Here is a 16,456-nt window from a genome sequence, read left to right as displayed (position 1 = left end):
TATTCAACTTTTTTATTGCCCAATAGGCCTTGTGTTCAAGTTCGACGGGCAAGTGACATGCCTTCCCATACACTAATTTATACGGAGAAGCACCTATGGGAGTCTTGTATGCAGTTCGATATGCCCATAATGCGTCGTCTAACTTCCCGGCCCAATCTTTTCTATTTGCACTCACTGTTTTCTCAAGAATCTGCTTTACTTCTCTGTTTGACACTTCCACTTGACCACTCGTCTGGGGGTGGTAGGCAGTGGAGGCCTTGTGCTTGACTCCGTATTTTGGAAGAACATTGTTCAACAGTTTATTGCAGAAGTGCGTTCCTCCATCACTGATCAACACCCTTGGAGTTCCAAAGCGTGTGAAAATGTGCTTCTTGACAAAGCTGACCACAACCTTTGCATCATTAGTGGGAAGAGCAATGGCCTCAACCCACTTGGATACATAGTCGACTGCCACCAAGATGTACCTATGACCATTAGAGTGTGGAAACGGTCCCATGAAGTCAATTCCCCAAACATCACAAAGCTCCACTACCAGAATGTTTTGCAGCGACATCTCGTGCTTCTTTGTGATCGTTCCGGTTCTTTGGCACATGTCATACATTTTAACAAAGGCGTGTGCAACCCTAAATAATTTTGGCCAATAAAAACCTGATTGTAGCACTTTCTGGGTGGTCCTGTCTCCACCGTGATGACCTCTGTATGGCGAGGCGTGACAGCTATGAAGTATGGCACTCATTTCCTCCTCAGGAACACATCTCCGCACCAACTAATCTGCACATAGCCTGTATAAGAATGGCTCATCCCACATGTAGAGCCTCACGTCATGAAAGAACCTTTTTCTATTGTCTGGTGTCAATTCTGGTGGTGTCACCCCACTTGCAATAAAGTTCACATAATCTGCATACCACGGGGCTGTGCTTGAGGTGATTACCAACAACTGCTCATCAGGGAATGTTTCTTTGATTGCACCCCCTTCAGCTACATGGTTCCGATTTTCTAATCTGGACAAGTGATCAGCCACTTGATTCTCTGTTCCTTTGCGATCTCGGATCTCTAAATCAACTCTTGCAAGAGTAGGACCCACTGAATCAGTCTCGGCTTGGTGTCTTTCTTCTCAAATAGATACCTGATAGCTGAATGATCTGTGTAGACAGTGACTTTGGTCCCCACCAGATATGATCTAAACTTGTCAAACGCCCATACCACTGCAAGCAACTCTTTTTCAGTAACTGTGTAATTCATCTGGGCTGGATTCAGAGTTTTGCTCGCATAGTAGATGGAGTGAAAGATTTTATTTCTCCTTTGTCCCAATACAGCTCCCAAAGCTATGTCACTCGCATCACACATCAACTCAAAGGGTTGCCCCCAATCCGGGGCAATGATAATTGGTGCAGTCACTAGCTTTCCCTTCAACTCCTCAAATGCTTTCAGACAGGCATCATCGAACTTGAAGGGGACATCTTTCTCGAGCAACCTGCACAAGGGAGAGGAAATTTTCGTAAAATCTTTGATGAAATGACGATAAAAACCTGCATGGCCCAAGAAACTGCGAATGCCTTTGACAGATGTTGGTAGAGGCAATTTTTCAATCGCTTCCACCTTTGCCTTGTCCACCTGCAAACCATTTTTAGACACCTTGTGCCCAAAAACTATACCTTCACGTACCATGAAATGGCACTTCTCCCAGTTTAGCACTAAGTTAGTTCCTTCACACCTAGCAAGCACTTTATCGAGATTCATCAAGCAGTTATCAAAAGAACATCCAAACACAGAAAAATCATCCATGAACATTTCCACAAACATCTCGACCATGTCAGTAAAAATAGCCATCATACACCTTTGAAAAGTCGCAGGTGCGTTACAAAGACCAAATGGCATTCTCTTGAACGCATACGTGCGTAAATGTGGTCTTCTCTTGGTCCTCCGGGCTATAGAAATCTGATTATACCCCGAGTAACCATCCAAGAAGCAGTAGTACTCCTGGCCAGCTAATCTATCAAGCATTTGGTCAATAAAAGGGAGGGGGAAGTGGTCCTTTCGGGTGGCATTGTTCAATTTTCTATAATCAATGCAAATTCTCCACCCAGTGACAGTTCTTGTGGGGATCAAATCATTATTTTCATTAACTACTACAGTCATCCCCCCTTTCTTGGGTACACATTGAACGGGACTTACCCATTTGCTCTCTGAGATAGGAAATACAATACCTGCATCAAGCCACTTAATCACTTCTTTTCTTACTACCTCTTTCGTGATTGGATTGAGTCAGCGTTGTTGCTCTACACTGGGCTTGTGTTCATTCTCCATGAGGATTTTGTGCATGCAAAAGGCTGGACTAATGCCCTTTATGTCAGACATCGTCCACCCAATTGCTCGCTTGTGCTCACGTAGCACTCTCAACAACTTCTCTTCCTGCAATATAGACAAGTCAGAAGAAACAATCACAGTTAAAGTGTCAGATTCAACCAAATAAGCATATCGAAGGTGAGGTGGGAGAGGTTTAAGCTCCAGTTTTGGGGATTCCTGAATGGACGGCTTTGGGGGCGGCCCTTCTGGCCTGTTCAAAGGCTCAAAGGGGTGTACCCCTTGCATGTACGCACAAGATGTATCTAAGATTTGCATCATCTCTTCAACCTCATCATCATTCCCCAGGCTATCAAACAACATAAGTGCTTTCTCTAGAGAGTCGTCTAGATATACACTCATGTCAAGAATTTGCTCATCAACCTCAACAACAGATATCATTGAGAGCTCCTCATAGTGGCGGGGGGAGTTGGATTGCTTTATACACATTAAAGACTGCTTCCTCGTCATCTACCCTCAAGATCATTTTTCCTTCTCTCACTTTGATAATTGCATCACCAGTAGCCAAGAGTGGTCGCCCCAATATTATTGGGACCAGTTCGTCAGCCTCATAATCCAGGATAATGAAGTCAGCTGGGAAGATAAATTTTCCAATTTGTAGCAATACGTCTTCAATCACCCCCTCGGGGTGTACTATAGATCTATCAGCCAGCTACAACATCACAGTAGTTGGCCTTGGAGCTCCCTGGCCCAATTTCTTCAACAAGGATAGGGGCATCAGATTTATGCTTGCCCCAAAATCACAAAGAGCATGTCCCACATCAATATTACCAATTCGCACAGGGATGGTGAAGCTGCCAGGATCCTTAAGCTTTTGAGGGAGCTTATTTTGGACCCTCGAAGTGCACTCCTCAGTAAGTGCAACTGCCTCAAATTCAGTCAATCTTCTCTTGTGAGACACTATATCTTTTATTTACTTGGCATATTTTGGAATTTCACGGAGCACATCAACAAGTGGAATATTCAATTGAACCTGGCTCAACATGGAGAGAAATTTGCACATGCGATCATCATTCTTTTTCTGCAGTCTCTGGGGGAAAGGGGGTGGTGGCCTTGGGGCCCCCACTGGCTCTAGAATTTCAGCAGCATTCTTTGGTTCTTGTGTTACTTTAGGGATCAACTCCCCCTCAGGTACGGGCTTATCTTTCCTCTTCTTTGGCACTTCCTCTAGCTCCCTCCCGTTTCTAAGTGAAACTGCATTCACTTGAGGGTTCTTCTCTGTATCACTTGGGAGAGTGCCTGCAGGTCTAGTGTTTTGATTGGTTGCTAACTGCCCCATCTGCCTCTCAAGTTTCTGAAATCGGTCCTAAGCTGCTGATTGTCAATCAACAACTTCTTTAACAAATCATTGGTGCTTTCTTCCATTTGTTGCAGTGGTCTTTGAGGCTGATTGAAACCCCCCTGGGGTCTATGCTGATTCTGATTCTGCTCCCATGAGAAGTTGGGATGATTCCTCCAATTTGGATTGTAAGAATTTCCGTATTGAGCATGCTGATTCGGGGGACCTCTGTTCTGTTGCCCCACATAATAGATGGATTCTGGATTTGTGGGGCACATGTCACTCATATAATTGTCACCATATAATTCGAAGCAAATAGCCATTTGGTGCACATGTTGCATTGTTTATGGTTGCTGCATTGTCATCCTATTCATCTGATTGGCTAGCTTTGCAATATCGGCTCTCATGGCTGACAAGTCGTCGAGCTCAAGTAATCCAGCTATTTTTTGCTTTATTGTCCGTCGTGAGTCACCCTCACCTTGCCAGTTATTATCATTAGCCGTGAAGGTATTCAGCAAGAGTTGGATTTCACTGTATGGTCGGGCCATGCAACTACCCCCACAAGCCGAATCAAGATTTATCTTTGATACATCATCTAACCCATCTACAAAAGGGTGGCCCAATACCTCGTCCGTCTGACAATGATGTGGACAATCTCTGAGCATCTTCTTGTACCTTTCCCATGCTTGACGAAGTGTCTCGCCAGCTCGTTGTTCGAACCCAAAAATTTGACTCCTCAACACCTTTGTTTTCTTAGTGGGGAAAAACTTGATTAAGAATTTCCTTGCCAAATCATCCCAAGTGCTGATTGAATTAGCTGGCTCCTTATTCAACAACTCCTTAGCTTCCCCGATTAGAGAAAAGGGGAAAAGTGTAAGCCTGATATAGTCCTTGGAAACGTTCGGATAGTTGTAAGTATCCGTAATTTCCAGAAAATTTTGAATATGCCTCTGCGGGTCTTCATGAGGTAGACCCACAAATTGCCCTGTGGACTGGATCAGCTGCACCATATATTGTTTCAGCTCAAAGTGCCCAGTGATATCAGGCTTCACAATAGCCTGAGTCATATTAGCCAGATTGGGCCTTGCGGCTTCAATCACCGCGCGTTCCTCATTACTTGCCATCTCAATTAGCTGTGGTTGAACTGCGATGTCCAACTCTCTTTCAATTCTGGTTCTAGCGTCCACCTCCCTCCTCAATCTGTGAAGTGTTCGTTCAATTTCGGGATTGAGAGGAAGGAGATTGTTTGCGCTTCTACTTCTTCGCCTTCAATAGAAACTCCTGTATTACCACAAACAAAGTGAACTGAAAGTTAAAACTCGAATAAATAAATAGTAAAAGCTTAATTCAGTCAAGTAGCTAATTTCTAAGTCCCCGGCTACGGCGCCAAAAACTTGTTGCGACCAAAACACTCACGCAAGTGCACGTGATCGTCAAGTAATAGAGTAGTGAGTAGAGTATCGTTCCCACAAAGACTTGTGATTAACTCTTGACTGATTCAACTCAATTACTTTATTAATCCAAGAGGTTTTTCACAAAATCGAGATGTAATTGTTTTACTACCTAACTATCAAGAAATAATCTAACTAGAGAAATTAACCAAACGAGTAGCAAGTTCAAGTAACAAACAGTAGGAGAGGATATTCCAGGGGTCACGGGCTAGTTAACAATCGTGTTGTGTTCTTGGCTTAAAACGACTAATCGATTTATCTGGATTGTTGATTGACAAGGTTTATATTACTCATAAGAATATGTCGAGTTCCTACTCGCCTATTAAGCTAACTTAATGCCTATATGTCTATAGAGTCAAGATTAACAAGAATGCATTTACAATTCTTGTATTCCAACCAAGCAAGGCAATTGGGTATATGTCTATCCCAATCGCGAATCCGTTCCCCGAGGCCCGGGTTCAAGAACTTGCTATATTTAATTCTATATGCAATCTAAAGTTCCCACTTTCGAGTTCAACTCTAGATTTGTAGATAGTATTTCACTGTTAGCTACTCAGCAAAATAATTAAAATCAGAATTAAATAAACAATCCAATATGACAAACCAACTTCGTCGAATTAAACGTCAAACATCAACTTTCATGTTTCACCCATGACCACAGAATAATGGGTTTTAGCTACTCATACTAAAGTTCAACACAATAGGGTTCAATTTCATCACAAATAGCAAAAACAAAGGAAAGAAAAGAAGAACTTGATGGTCAAATCTCCTCCTTGCCTCTTGCCTCTTGATACCTTGCACTAGCCTATGAAAAACTTGATAAATTAACCTTGGGCGAGCTTGACTTTATATAGGTTAAGTGGGTTTCTCTCCAGATTTCCAATTTTGCCCGTGAATAACTCTTTTTCGGACTGGGAAACGCGCGAGCTTGCGCGTGACCTCGCGCATCATTCTGCCTCAGCTCCCTAACACGCGCGACTTCGCGCATGAGCTCGCGCATCCGCTCGTGCACCTGGACCATCATTTCTTCCATTTCTTTGTCTCGTCCTTGCGCGCACTCAGCTACGAGGGGTCGTTCTTGCTCATAAATCATTCCAATAGCCTCTTGAAAGCATCACATAAGCTCCTCATCCTGCAATGTATACAATTCAAAATTAGAGCCTATTTTTCATCAATTAACCATATTATGACATTGGAATATAATCAAGCGCAAGCATAAACAATAGCTAAATCACCTAGATTTAACCTATTATCACCTCATCAGTACACTTTGCCTCGACCCTAACCCCAAGACTACACCCAAGCTACATACAATCCACCCCAACTTTATTTCCTACCACAAGACCCTCAATACCCAGTCAGACCACCCCAATACCATTTTCACCACGCACAATCATATGCTCAACCCCCTCCTTACTCGCAATGGCATGCTCCAACCCCCACAAAATCATTATCCACCCCCGCAAACCTACTAAAACCCAGTGGTCCAAACTTTCTTTTAAGGCTGGAGTATAAGAGAGAAAAGCAGCAACAGAATGAAACCTTTAACCATCTGGGAGAGTCCTATGCCAGTTTGTTTGAAAGGTTGAGGTAATTGGACGTGTTGAGGCCGATTATGGTAAAGGTACCAAATCCACCCCCAAAGAACCTTCATTATTCTCTGATGTGCGCATATTGTTCTGATGCTTCGGGGCATGACATAGAGAAGTGTTGGAATTTGACGAGGACAATCCAAGATCTTATTGATACAAATCAAATTGTAGTCCAGAGCCCCGATGCACCAAAAATCAACCAAAATCCTTTGCTAGCCTATGCAGAGACGCACATGATTGAAATAGTTCGTAAGAATGGGGAGTTCATGAATTCTTTCAAGTCCGTCATTATGATTCGTTCTAGTGAAGGTAATTAAGTTAAGGCTCTAAACTCTATAAAAGCAATGCCCTTGATAGTTGAAGGGGTGACAAAGAAATTAGGCATGCTCAATGTGAAGTCGTCTGCGTTGGTTGTGAAAGGGCCTCCGAGGATGTTGGGGCAAGTCAGGAAAAGCCGAAAGTTGTTGTTCCAGGGATCCCAAGAAAGCCTGTCGTAGTCGTGAAAACGGCTCCTATTTACCCCATTGTTATTAAGCCAGTGACCTAGTTGCTAGTGGTTGCTACCAAGGCTGTTTTAGGGTATTACAAACAAGTGATAACGACATATAAAGGGAAAGAAGTGGAGGAGGAAGTCAATGAAACTAGAGGACTGACTCGTTCTGGGAGGTGTTTTACCCTAGAAGAATTGAGGAAGGCCAAGCCATTCAAAGATAGCCAAATCCCAGTAAAGAAGCCGATCATTGAAGAAGAGGCTGAAGAGTTCTTGAAAAAGATGAAAGTGCAAGACTATTCCATTGTGGAGCAATTAAGGAAAATACCGGCTCAAATCTCTCTTTTGTCTTTATGATACATTTAGATGAACACCGCAAAGCCCTAATGAAGATTTTGAATACGGCACATGTTCCAGACAAGATCGCGTTGAACCACTTGGAAAAGATTGCTAACAAGATCTTCAAAGAAAATAGGATCACTTTCTTAGATGATGAATGTCCTATTGAGGGTACAGAACACAACCGAGCTCTTTATCTTACGATGAAGTGCGAGGATTCTGTTGTCTCAATGGTACTAGTTGACAATGGCTCTAGTGCAAATAATTTCCCTTTGTATACTTCGCAAAAGTTGAAGATCGACATTGAAAGAACCCACATGAACAGTGTATATGTTCGAGGTTTTGATGGGGGAGGTAAAGCTTCTGTTGGTGATATAATGCTTGAATTATCGATAGGGCCAGTTGAGTTCACTATGGAATTTCAAGTTTTAGATGTGGCTGTCTCCTACAATCTGTTGTTGGGCAAGCCTTGGATACACACGGCTAAAGTAGTCTCCTTGTACACGGTGACGAGGACATATCTGCTTATAATACCCGGCTGTTCCATTTATTGAAGATGAAGATGATAAAGGACCATGCTTTTACCAAACTTTTAAAACAGTGTCTGTTGAGAAGGTTCCTGAGGGAAAAAGTATTCCAGGTTCGAAGCTATCCTCTGCGTCTGTCATGGTAGCAAATAAAATAATGAAGAATAGTTTTGTGCTGGGTAAAGGTCTAGGTTAAACTCTACAGGGTATTGTGCATCCAGTTTTCCCATGTGAAAATTTTGGAACATTTGGTTTGGGATTCACACCCACATAGAAGGACACAAAAAGGGCTAAAAATCTGAAGCAGAAGGTATGGTTGCTCCCCAAGCCTGTTCCATACACCTCCATGTCATTTGTCAAGCCAGGGGTCCCAAAATGTCGAATGTCATCAGTCCCGAAACCTATAGTCGAAGTTAATGAACAGCTGATCAAGAGGCTCCATAGTCTGTTTGATGAGGCTAATATCGTGGAATTGGTGAAGGTTCTAGTAACGCAGATGTGCTGCTCGTTGGGCCAAATTTAAAGATCAGCAATTGGAAAGCTACTCAACTCCCCACCCGGAAAGAGGTTTGGTAGTTTGCTTTGTTTTCCTTTCTATTATTTGGGTTATTCCAGGGTTTAACCCAGATTTGTATTTTTTCTTGTTTTGATGTTCAAACCCTTCTATCCTTTATTTTCAATGAAATGCAATTTCTCGTTTTCCATTATTCCCAGTAGTGTTTCGTTTTGTTTTTCTTTTTTACAGTTCTTTTTATGCTGGTTCTAATGACATGACATGCATGAGGAATTTTCAGCCAAGTCTTTAAGGAAATTCTAATTCTGAAATAATGATCCAAGAAGTAGAATATGATGAAGAAGGAGTATTTGAAGAAATAAGTAAAGAGCTAAAATATTCTAAAGAAAAACCAATGCGAAATTTGAATGAAACTGAATCAATCAATTTAAAAGATCAACAAAATGTCAAGGAGACTAAGATAAGTGTGCATCTGGAACCGCACGTCACAGAAGAAATAATCAAAAAACTGTTATGAGTACAAAGATATTTTTGCATGGTTGTATGACGATATGCCGGGCTTAAGTACTGATTTGGTAGTTCATAAATAGACAACTAATCCTGCATTCCCTGCTGTCAAGAAGAAGTTAAGAAAGTTCAAGACAGATATGAACTTAAAGATTAAAGAAGAAATTAAAAAGCAACTTGGAGCAAAGGTCATTCGGGTCACTCTATATCCCACTTGGTTAGCTAATGCTGTGCCAGTACCAAAGAAGGATGGTAATATCAAGGTATGTGTTGATTACCAAGATCTTAACAAGGCAATCCCAAAGATGATTTTCCATTGCCAAACATCCACATTCTGATCGATAATTGTGCCAAGCATAGGATCGGATTTTTTATGGATTGCAATGCGGGATATCACCAAATTCTGATGGATGAGGAAGATGCAGAAAAGACAACTTTCATCACACCATCAGGGACATATTACTAACCGGTAATGGCATTTGGTTTGCAAAAATGCTGGGGCAACTTACATGAGGGCGATGACTACCATGTTTCATGACATGATACACAGGGAGATTGAGGTTTATGTACATGATGTGATCATAAAGTCAAAAAAGCAGTCCGACCATGTCAAGGATTTGAGGAACTTTTTCCAAAGACTCCGCAGGTATAACCTCAAGCTCAATCTAGCAAAATGTGCATTTGGTGTCCCATCCAAAAAACTATTGGGATTCATGGTTAGTCGACGCGGTGTTGAGTTAGACCCGTCAAAGATCAAAGCCATCCAAGAGTTACCACCAACACAGAATAAAACCGAGGTGATGAGCTTTCTCTAAAGGTTAAATTACATCAGCAGGTTTATTGCTCAACTCACGACAACCTGTGAGCCCATACTTAAGTTGCTGAAGAAGAATGCTGCAGTCAAGTGGACTGACGAGTGTCAAGAAGCATTTGATAAGATTACGAGGTACGTATCAAACCCACATGTGTTGGTCCCACCAGAGCAGGAGAGACCTTTAATATTGTATTTGACAATCCTGGACAATTCTTTTGGTTGTGTACTGGGTCAACACGACATCATGGGCAAGAAAGAGCAAGCAATTTATTATCTCAGCAAGAAGTTCACTCCTTATGAGGTTAAATATACCCTTCTTGAAACGACATGTTGCTCCCTTACCTGGGTGGCATTAAAGTTGAAGCATTATCTTTCGTGCTACACTACTTACATCATTTCTCGCATTGATCCTCTAAAGTATATCTTTCATAAGCCTATGCCCACAGGAAGACTTGCGAAGTGGCAGATTTTACTCACAGAATTTGATATTATCTATGTGACCCGGATCGTGATTAAAGAGCAAGCCTTGGCCGACCACTTGGCGGAAATTCCGGTGGATGAAGAATATGAGCCATTGAAGACTTATTTTCCTGATGAAGAAGTGATGTATGTTAACGAGGTTGATCATAATGAAAATCCAGCTTGGAAACTCTTCTTTGATGGAGCTGTTAATATGAAAGCTGTCGGAATAGAGGTTGTACTCATTTCTGAAACAGGGCAACACTACCTTGTAATGCCCAACTTTGATTTTATTGTACAACCAACATTGCCGAGTATGAAGCATGCTTTCAGGGTTTGAGGGTAGCTAAGGACATGGGAGTCTAGGAAATACTGGTTTAGGGAGATTCAAATTTGCTGGCTCACCAGATTTAGGGAGAATGGGAGACTCGGGGCTTGAAGCTCATACCGTATCAATAGTGTCTGCATAATCTTTGTCAACGATTCAGGTCAGTAAAATTCAGACACATTCCTAGAATTCATAATGAGATTATCGGTGCCTTGGCTACTCTGGAGTCAATGTTACCCCATCTGGATAAGACTTACGTTGACCTTATGCACATCTGAAATCGTGATCAGCATGCCTATTGTATTGTGGTTGAAGAGGAATTTGATGGTGAAACTTTTTTCCATGATATCAAGGAATACATCAAATCCGGGGTATATCCGGTTCATGCCACAAGTGATCAAAACAGAACCATTCAGCATCTAGCTGGTGGATTTTTCTTAAGTGGGGGAATCTTGTACAAGAGGACTCCATACCTAGGACTGCTGAGGTGCATAGATGCTAAAGAAGCTTCAACTATCATGACTAAAGTGCACTCCAGAGTTCGTGGGCCACATATGAACGGGTATGTCTTGGAAAAGAAGATACTTCAAGCAAGTTATTATTGGCTCACCATGGAACGAGATTGCATCAGCTTTGTTCGCAAGTGTCATCAAAGCACGGTGATTTGATTCATTCTCCTTTATCGGAGTTGCACATAATTTCCGCTCCTTGGACTTTTGTTGCTTGGGTTATGGATGTCATTGGACAAATTGAGCTGGTAACATCAAACTGGCATAGGTTTATTCTAGTGGCCATCGATTACTTTACCAAATGGGTCAAAGCTGTAACTTTCAAGTCAACGACCAAGAAGGCGGTAGTAGATTTTGTTCACTCAAATATCATTTTGCCGATTCGAAATTCCCAAGGTAATCATCACAAACAATGCTGCTAATCTCAACATGCATTTGATGAAAGAGGTATGCGAACAGTTCAAGATTATGAATCAAAACTCCACTTAGTACTGTCCCAAGGCAAATGGTGCAAGGTCCTAGGCAATGGCATGAAAAGATGCATTTTGCATTACTGGGTTATCGCACTACTGTTCGCACTTCAGTAGGTGCAACTCCTTATTTGTTAGTATATGGGACTGAGGCAATTATACCTGCAGAGGTCGAGATTCCATCCCTTCGGATCCTTGCGGAAGCTGAAATTGATAATGATTAGTGGGTCAAACCCGGCTAGAGCAGTTGAGTCTGATTGACGAGAAAAGATTGGAAGCGTTATGTCACTGTCAATTATATCAGATGAGAATGGAAAGAACATACAATAAGAGGGTGCGTCCCTGGAAAATTAAAGTGGGCCAGCTGGTATTGAAACACATCCTTCCACATCAGGCTAAAGCTAAAGGCATGTTCGCTACAAACTGGTAGGGGCCATTCATTGTAACAAGAGTGTTGCCCAATGGTGCTCAATATGTATCATACATAGAAGGCAAATGTGTGGATATGGCTACCAATTCTGATGTAGTCAAGAGATATTATGTATGATTTTGTGGCTTATCTTTAATTGCATTATTTTTATTTGGCATGTCCAAAGTTGGAATGACGAAGCCAATTTATTCTGCTACCCAAACACTTTCATCCTTTGTTACCCCTTTTGAGCCTTATTTACTTTCTTTCATACCCCTCTTTTGGAATCAGGAGTAGAATTAGAAAACAGAAAAAAAAAGACAAAAAAATAAAAAAAAGTAAAAAGAAAAAGAAAAAGAATAAAAGTAAAAAGAAAAAGAATAAAAGAAAGAAAAAAAAGAAAAAAAGGGAAAAAGAGAAAAGAGAAAAAGAAGAAAAAGAAAAGAAAAACAAAAAATAAAAGCAACAAAAACTAAACAACTTTTAGTTTGGAACTACATTCCACCTGATTCCTTTTAAGGATACGTAGGCATCCTTATTCTGAGGTTCGGTCCCATCAAAATAAAAATTCAAAATTCCCAGACTCAAAAAAATTGGGGCGAAAGCTTTAGTTTTGCAAAAGGTCTAATTCCAAAAGGTTAAATTTTGAACCCTTTCATCTTAAGTTGTTTTGAGCCTTCATGCCACCCTTTCTTTCTAACCTTGTCCAAAATCCTACAATACGTTCCGAAGAAAGAACTTCCGATCAATCTTTGAGGATGCAATGTCAAGCGAGATAGAGGTATGATTTACATCATGGTTAACTCTTTGTTCATGGGCACAAGGAAAAATGAATAAAATTAGGGAGTCTTATTGGTGAAAATCTTCACGGGCACCGTAAGGCGATGGTGAGCTACGAAAAAATTTAAAATGAGAGAGCCTTATTGGTGAAAACCCTCGCGGGTACCGTAAGGCGATAATGAGTTGAGAGATGAACAAATTAGAGAGGCTTGTTGGTGAAACAAATTAGAGAGGCTTGTTGGTGAAAACCCTTCGGGGCACTACAAGTCGAATGAGGTTCGTGACTTTTCAAAGAAATTGGATCATTGAAAGCCCAGATTCGAAGTATGAAAGCATGAAACGAATTGAAAATGTGATTGGTTGGACGGATTAGGCTGATCAATCCAAAATGCATGTCATGATCATTGGAGCCAGTTGTTTCACTCAGATAAGTCTCTTTTCCATTCCTTTTCAAATAGTCATTTTCGTTCAAAATTTTCCTTTTTATTACTACTTCACAAAGTCACTTCGCTTTGTTTCTTTTGGGTCTGTTTTTTTGAGTCTCTTTCATGTAATCTTTGTTACACAAGTAAGAAAGATTTCAAAGCCTACTACCAGCTTTTGATTGCACAAGGCGATGTTTGGACAGGCACATCGCAAGCGACATGATTCAGAATTGGCAATGTGGTGATAACTGAAGTTCAGAGGATTAAGTGATTCGTGAGTTTTGAGAAAATGCAAAGGCTCAATAATTGTCAGCATAAAAATGCAATGTAACAAGTGAATGTAATGGATTCAAGTCATTCAGAGGTTTTGTGGTCTAGGTTAGATCAAGAGGTTAAATAATTCCTTGTCAGCCCAAAGCAGCTAATCAGAATGAAGCTTGGCAGTGGCAGAAGCAGACACCTTCAGTAGTTATGCCACAAACTACCCACCACGTTTTCAAACTAACTAGATTTTATTTGCTTGAAACAAGGGCAGAAAATATGTTCGTTCTGCATGGACCCTCCATAAGGAAAGCATGGTTCAGGGTCAAGAAATTTTGTTCATTCTGTAGGGATTCTCCATGAGGAAAGCATGGCTTATGTTAGTTCATTTCCATCTCTTCAGGACCTACCTGGATACTGGGATTTAGTTTAAAGTTTTAAGGACCTTCCCAGAAGATGGGATTTAATTTTAGGTTTTCAGGACCCTCTTGGATAATGGGATTTGGTTATAAATTTTAGGACCCTCATGGATTGTGGGACTTAATTTTAAATTTTCAGGACCTTCCTGGATAATAAGATTTAATTAACACTCACAAATGTTCCTGGTACAAACTGGGGCAAAAACTTTCTTTGTTTTGTCTATTTTGTTGTGATTGTAGGCGCCCACCTGGAGAACGAGGGAATTCGTTTCAGAATTCATTTTAAGTTCAAGTCAGTAGCAGGGGCCCATCTGGAGAATGGGGGAACTCATTTCAAGTTCAAGTTAGTAGTAGGCGCCCACCTGGAGAATGAGGGTATTCGTTTCAGAGTTATTTCTAGTTCCAAGCCAGTAGCAGGAGCCCACCTAGAGAATGAGGGAATTCATTTCAGAGTTAAATTAAAATTCAAATCAACAGCAGGATCCCGCATGAATAATAGAGTCAATTCAATTAAGAAGTAGCAGAACTCGCCCCAAGAATGCAAGTCAACAGTTCGAAATACACAACAAGACCAAGGGAAGATTCAAGACAGAAGAGTAGATAGGATTTTCTAGTTTTTCTTGTAATTTTTATTTTATTTGACTTTTCATTTTTGATGTAATGTCAGGAATCGCGGATCGGTACCTCGACGACACTTCACTCGACTCTCCACCTCGATATCCTTCCCGCTCAGATACCAGGGCTCGGCCACATTCATTTTGTCTATATTTTCCTTTGAATAAGTGCCGGGTCAGAAGTCAATTACGTCGCTTACTTGATTCTTTGCTCAAAAACACTTCATGTTTTCAAGCAAAGAGGGCCAGCTGTAAGCACGTAATATTTGACTCGTCACACTTTTGAGCTATTTTAGTTTATAAAATATTTATTTAAGTTAACTTTAATTTTTATGGATTTTTAGTTTATTTTTCCTTGAAATTAAAATTTGAAAAATACAAAAAGAGTTTCAATTTGTCTTGTTATATATTTCTATTTAAGTTGAGGTCATTAGTCCTTTTGTAGTAATATTATTCTAATTTTACTACCATTTTAATCTACTTTTTCTCTACTTTTATTTTTATATAATCTTCAAAAATACAAAAAAAAGAGTTTCATATCATAATACATATTTTTATTTTAGTTAATTAGGATTGGTTCTTATAGTATATATATTTTTAACTCTTTTCGAAGGGAAATATTAATGTCTTGGGCTAGACATTTTCTTGATTTGTTTGCTTTAGAAGTCCAAAAAGAAATGCTCTCCCAGCCCAGTTCCAGCGGCCCCAACCCGCCTGACCCAACCCATTATCCCACTCTCCACTTAAATGCAAGATTTAATCTTGGCCACTCATTATGTTTAGTCCAATGGCCAATACTCACTCCCCACTACCATATAAAAACCAAATTAACCTCCAAACCCTAACTCTATCTTCCAACCTAATCAGCCGCACACCACATCTCTCGTACCCTCTTGCCGCCACCCTCACGCCTCCATCACGCTGGGAACTCACCATGAACTAGCCGGTTCACCTGCCCACAACTCACTGGTCCCCTTTCCTCTTATCACTTCTATCCACATCACCAAAATCCTAACTAACCGAATATTCCTTATTTAAATCACGCGTTTTTGCATCTCCTGGACAAATTTTGAAAAAATGGGAGCCATAGAAACAAGATATTTTGGTCCTAGGCTTCCACTTGTCCAAAATCGGTCCACTCAGAGGGAATTTAAGATTTTGGAGGTTTTTGGATTTTTAGAGGCGAATTTTCACGTTTATTGGGTAGGAAGATTAGAATTTTCAAGAGACACTATAAAGGCTCTCATTTCTCAAATTTCGACGGGGGAAGTTTTTTTCGAAATAAGGATTCCTGGACAGAAAATTGGTAAAGAAAGGATTTTCACATTTTTTTCGCTTATGATTTTTGGTTTTAGCTCTTCATACGGAAAAGTTTTTTTCTTGTTTTAATTTCTTCAAAATCAAAAAATAAAATAAAAATCAGTTTCTTCATCTGGATTTTGTTTGAAATGGAGTAAAGCTGAGGTGGGTGTTCAAATTTTTGGAGTCGCCGTTCGTATTTCCAGTTGTGGCTTGTTGTCTCTATTTGAAGATCCTGTTGAATTCCTCTATTTCGGATTTGCTGGATTTCGCTCGACTCTGTGTTGTAATTGCTGAATTTTTTTTATTGGAGAGCTAATATTAGGTTATTTTTAATCTCCCTTGCTTTATTTTTTTGTGTTTATTTGAGTATTGAAGCTTTGTTTACTTCGGACTTGTTTTTGCTCGTTAAGATATCTGTCCGAAAATTGCTTGATCCGGTGACCGTTAGAAAAGAATTGTTTATTGGAGAGCTAATATCAGGTTATTTTTAATCTCCCTTGCTTTATTCTTCTTGTTTATTTTTTATAGATTATGCACGAGAAATACTAGAAATTGGTTTTGACAAGAATTTCGATAAGATTTTGCATACCCAAGCATGATTGA

General features: G+C 40.5%; 1 protein-coding gene across 1 annotated transcript in view; it reads right to left on the bottom strand.

Annotated features, from left to right (window-relative positions):
- LOC109240400 overlaps window positions 1-1,830 on the bottom strand; it is a 4,327-nt gene extending 2,497 nt beyond the window's left edge. Inside the window, exons 1-5 of the mRNA XM_019407028.1 lie at window positions 1,715-1,830; window positions 1,315-1,474; window positions 1,127-1,205; window positions 906-1,053; window positions 172-623 (exon numbers count right to left, since the gene is read on the bottom strand). Of these exons, the coding sequence (XP_019262573.1) occupies window positions 172-623; window positions 906-1,053; window positions 1,127-1,205; window positions 1,315-1,474; window positions 1,715-1,830 (955 nt within the window). The remainder of the gene's footprint in view (window positions 1-171; window positions 624-905; window positions 1,054-1,126; window positions 1,206-1,314; window positions 1,475-1,714) is intronic.
- Window positions 1,831-16,456: the final 14,626 nt, after the last annotated feature.

The sequence above is a fragment of the Nicotiana attenuata genome, unplaced genomic scaffold (genome assembly GCF_001879085.1).
Source record: "Nicotiana attenuata strain UT unplaced genomic scaffold, NIATTr2, whole genome shotgun sequence".
Classification (NCBI taxonomy): domain Eukaryota; kingdom Viridiplantae; phylum Streptophyta; class Magnoliopsida; order Solanales; family Solanaceae; genus Nicotiana; species Nicotiana attenuata.
Note: the sequence above shows the minus strand (reverse complement) of the source record. Positions and strands in the feature narration are given on the sequence as shown.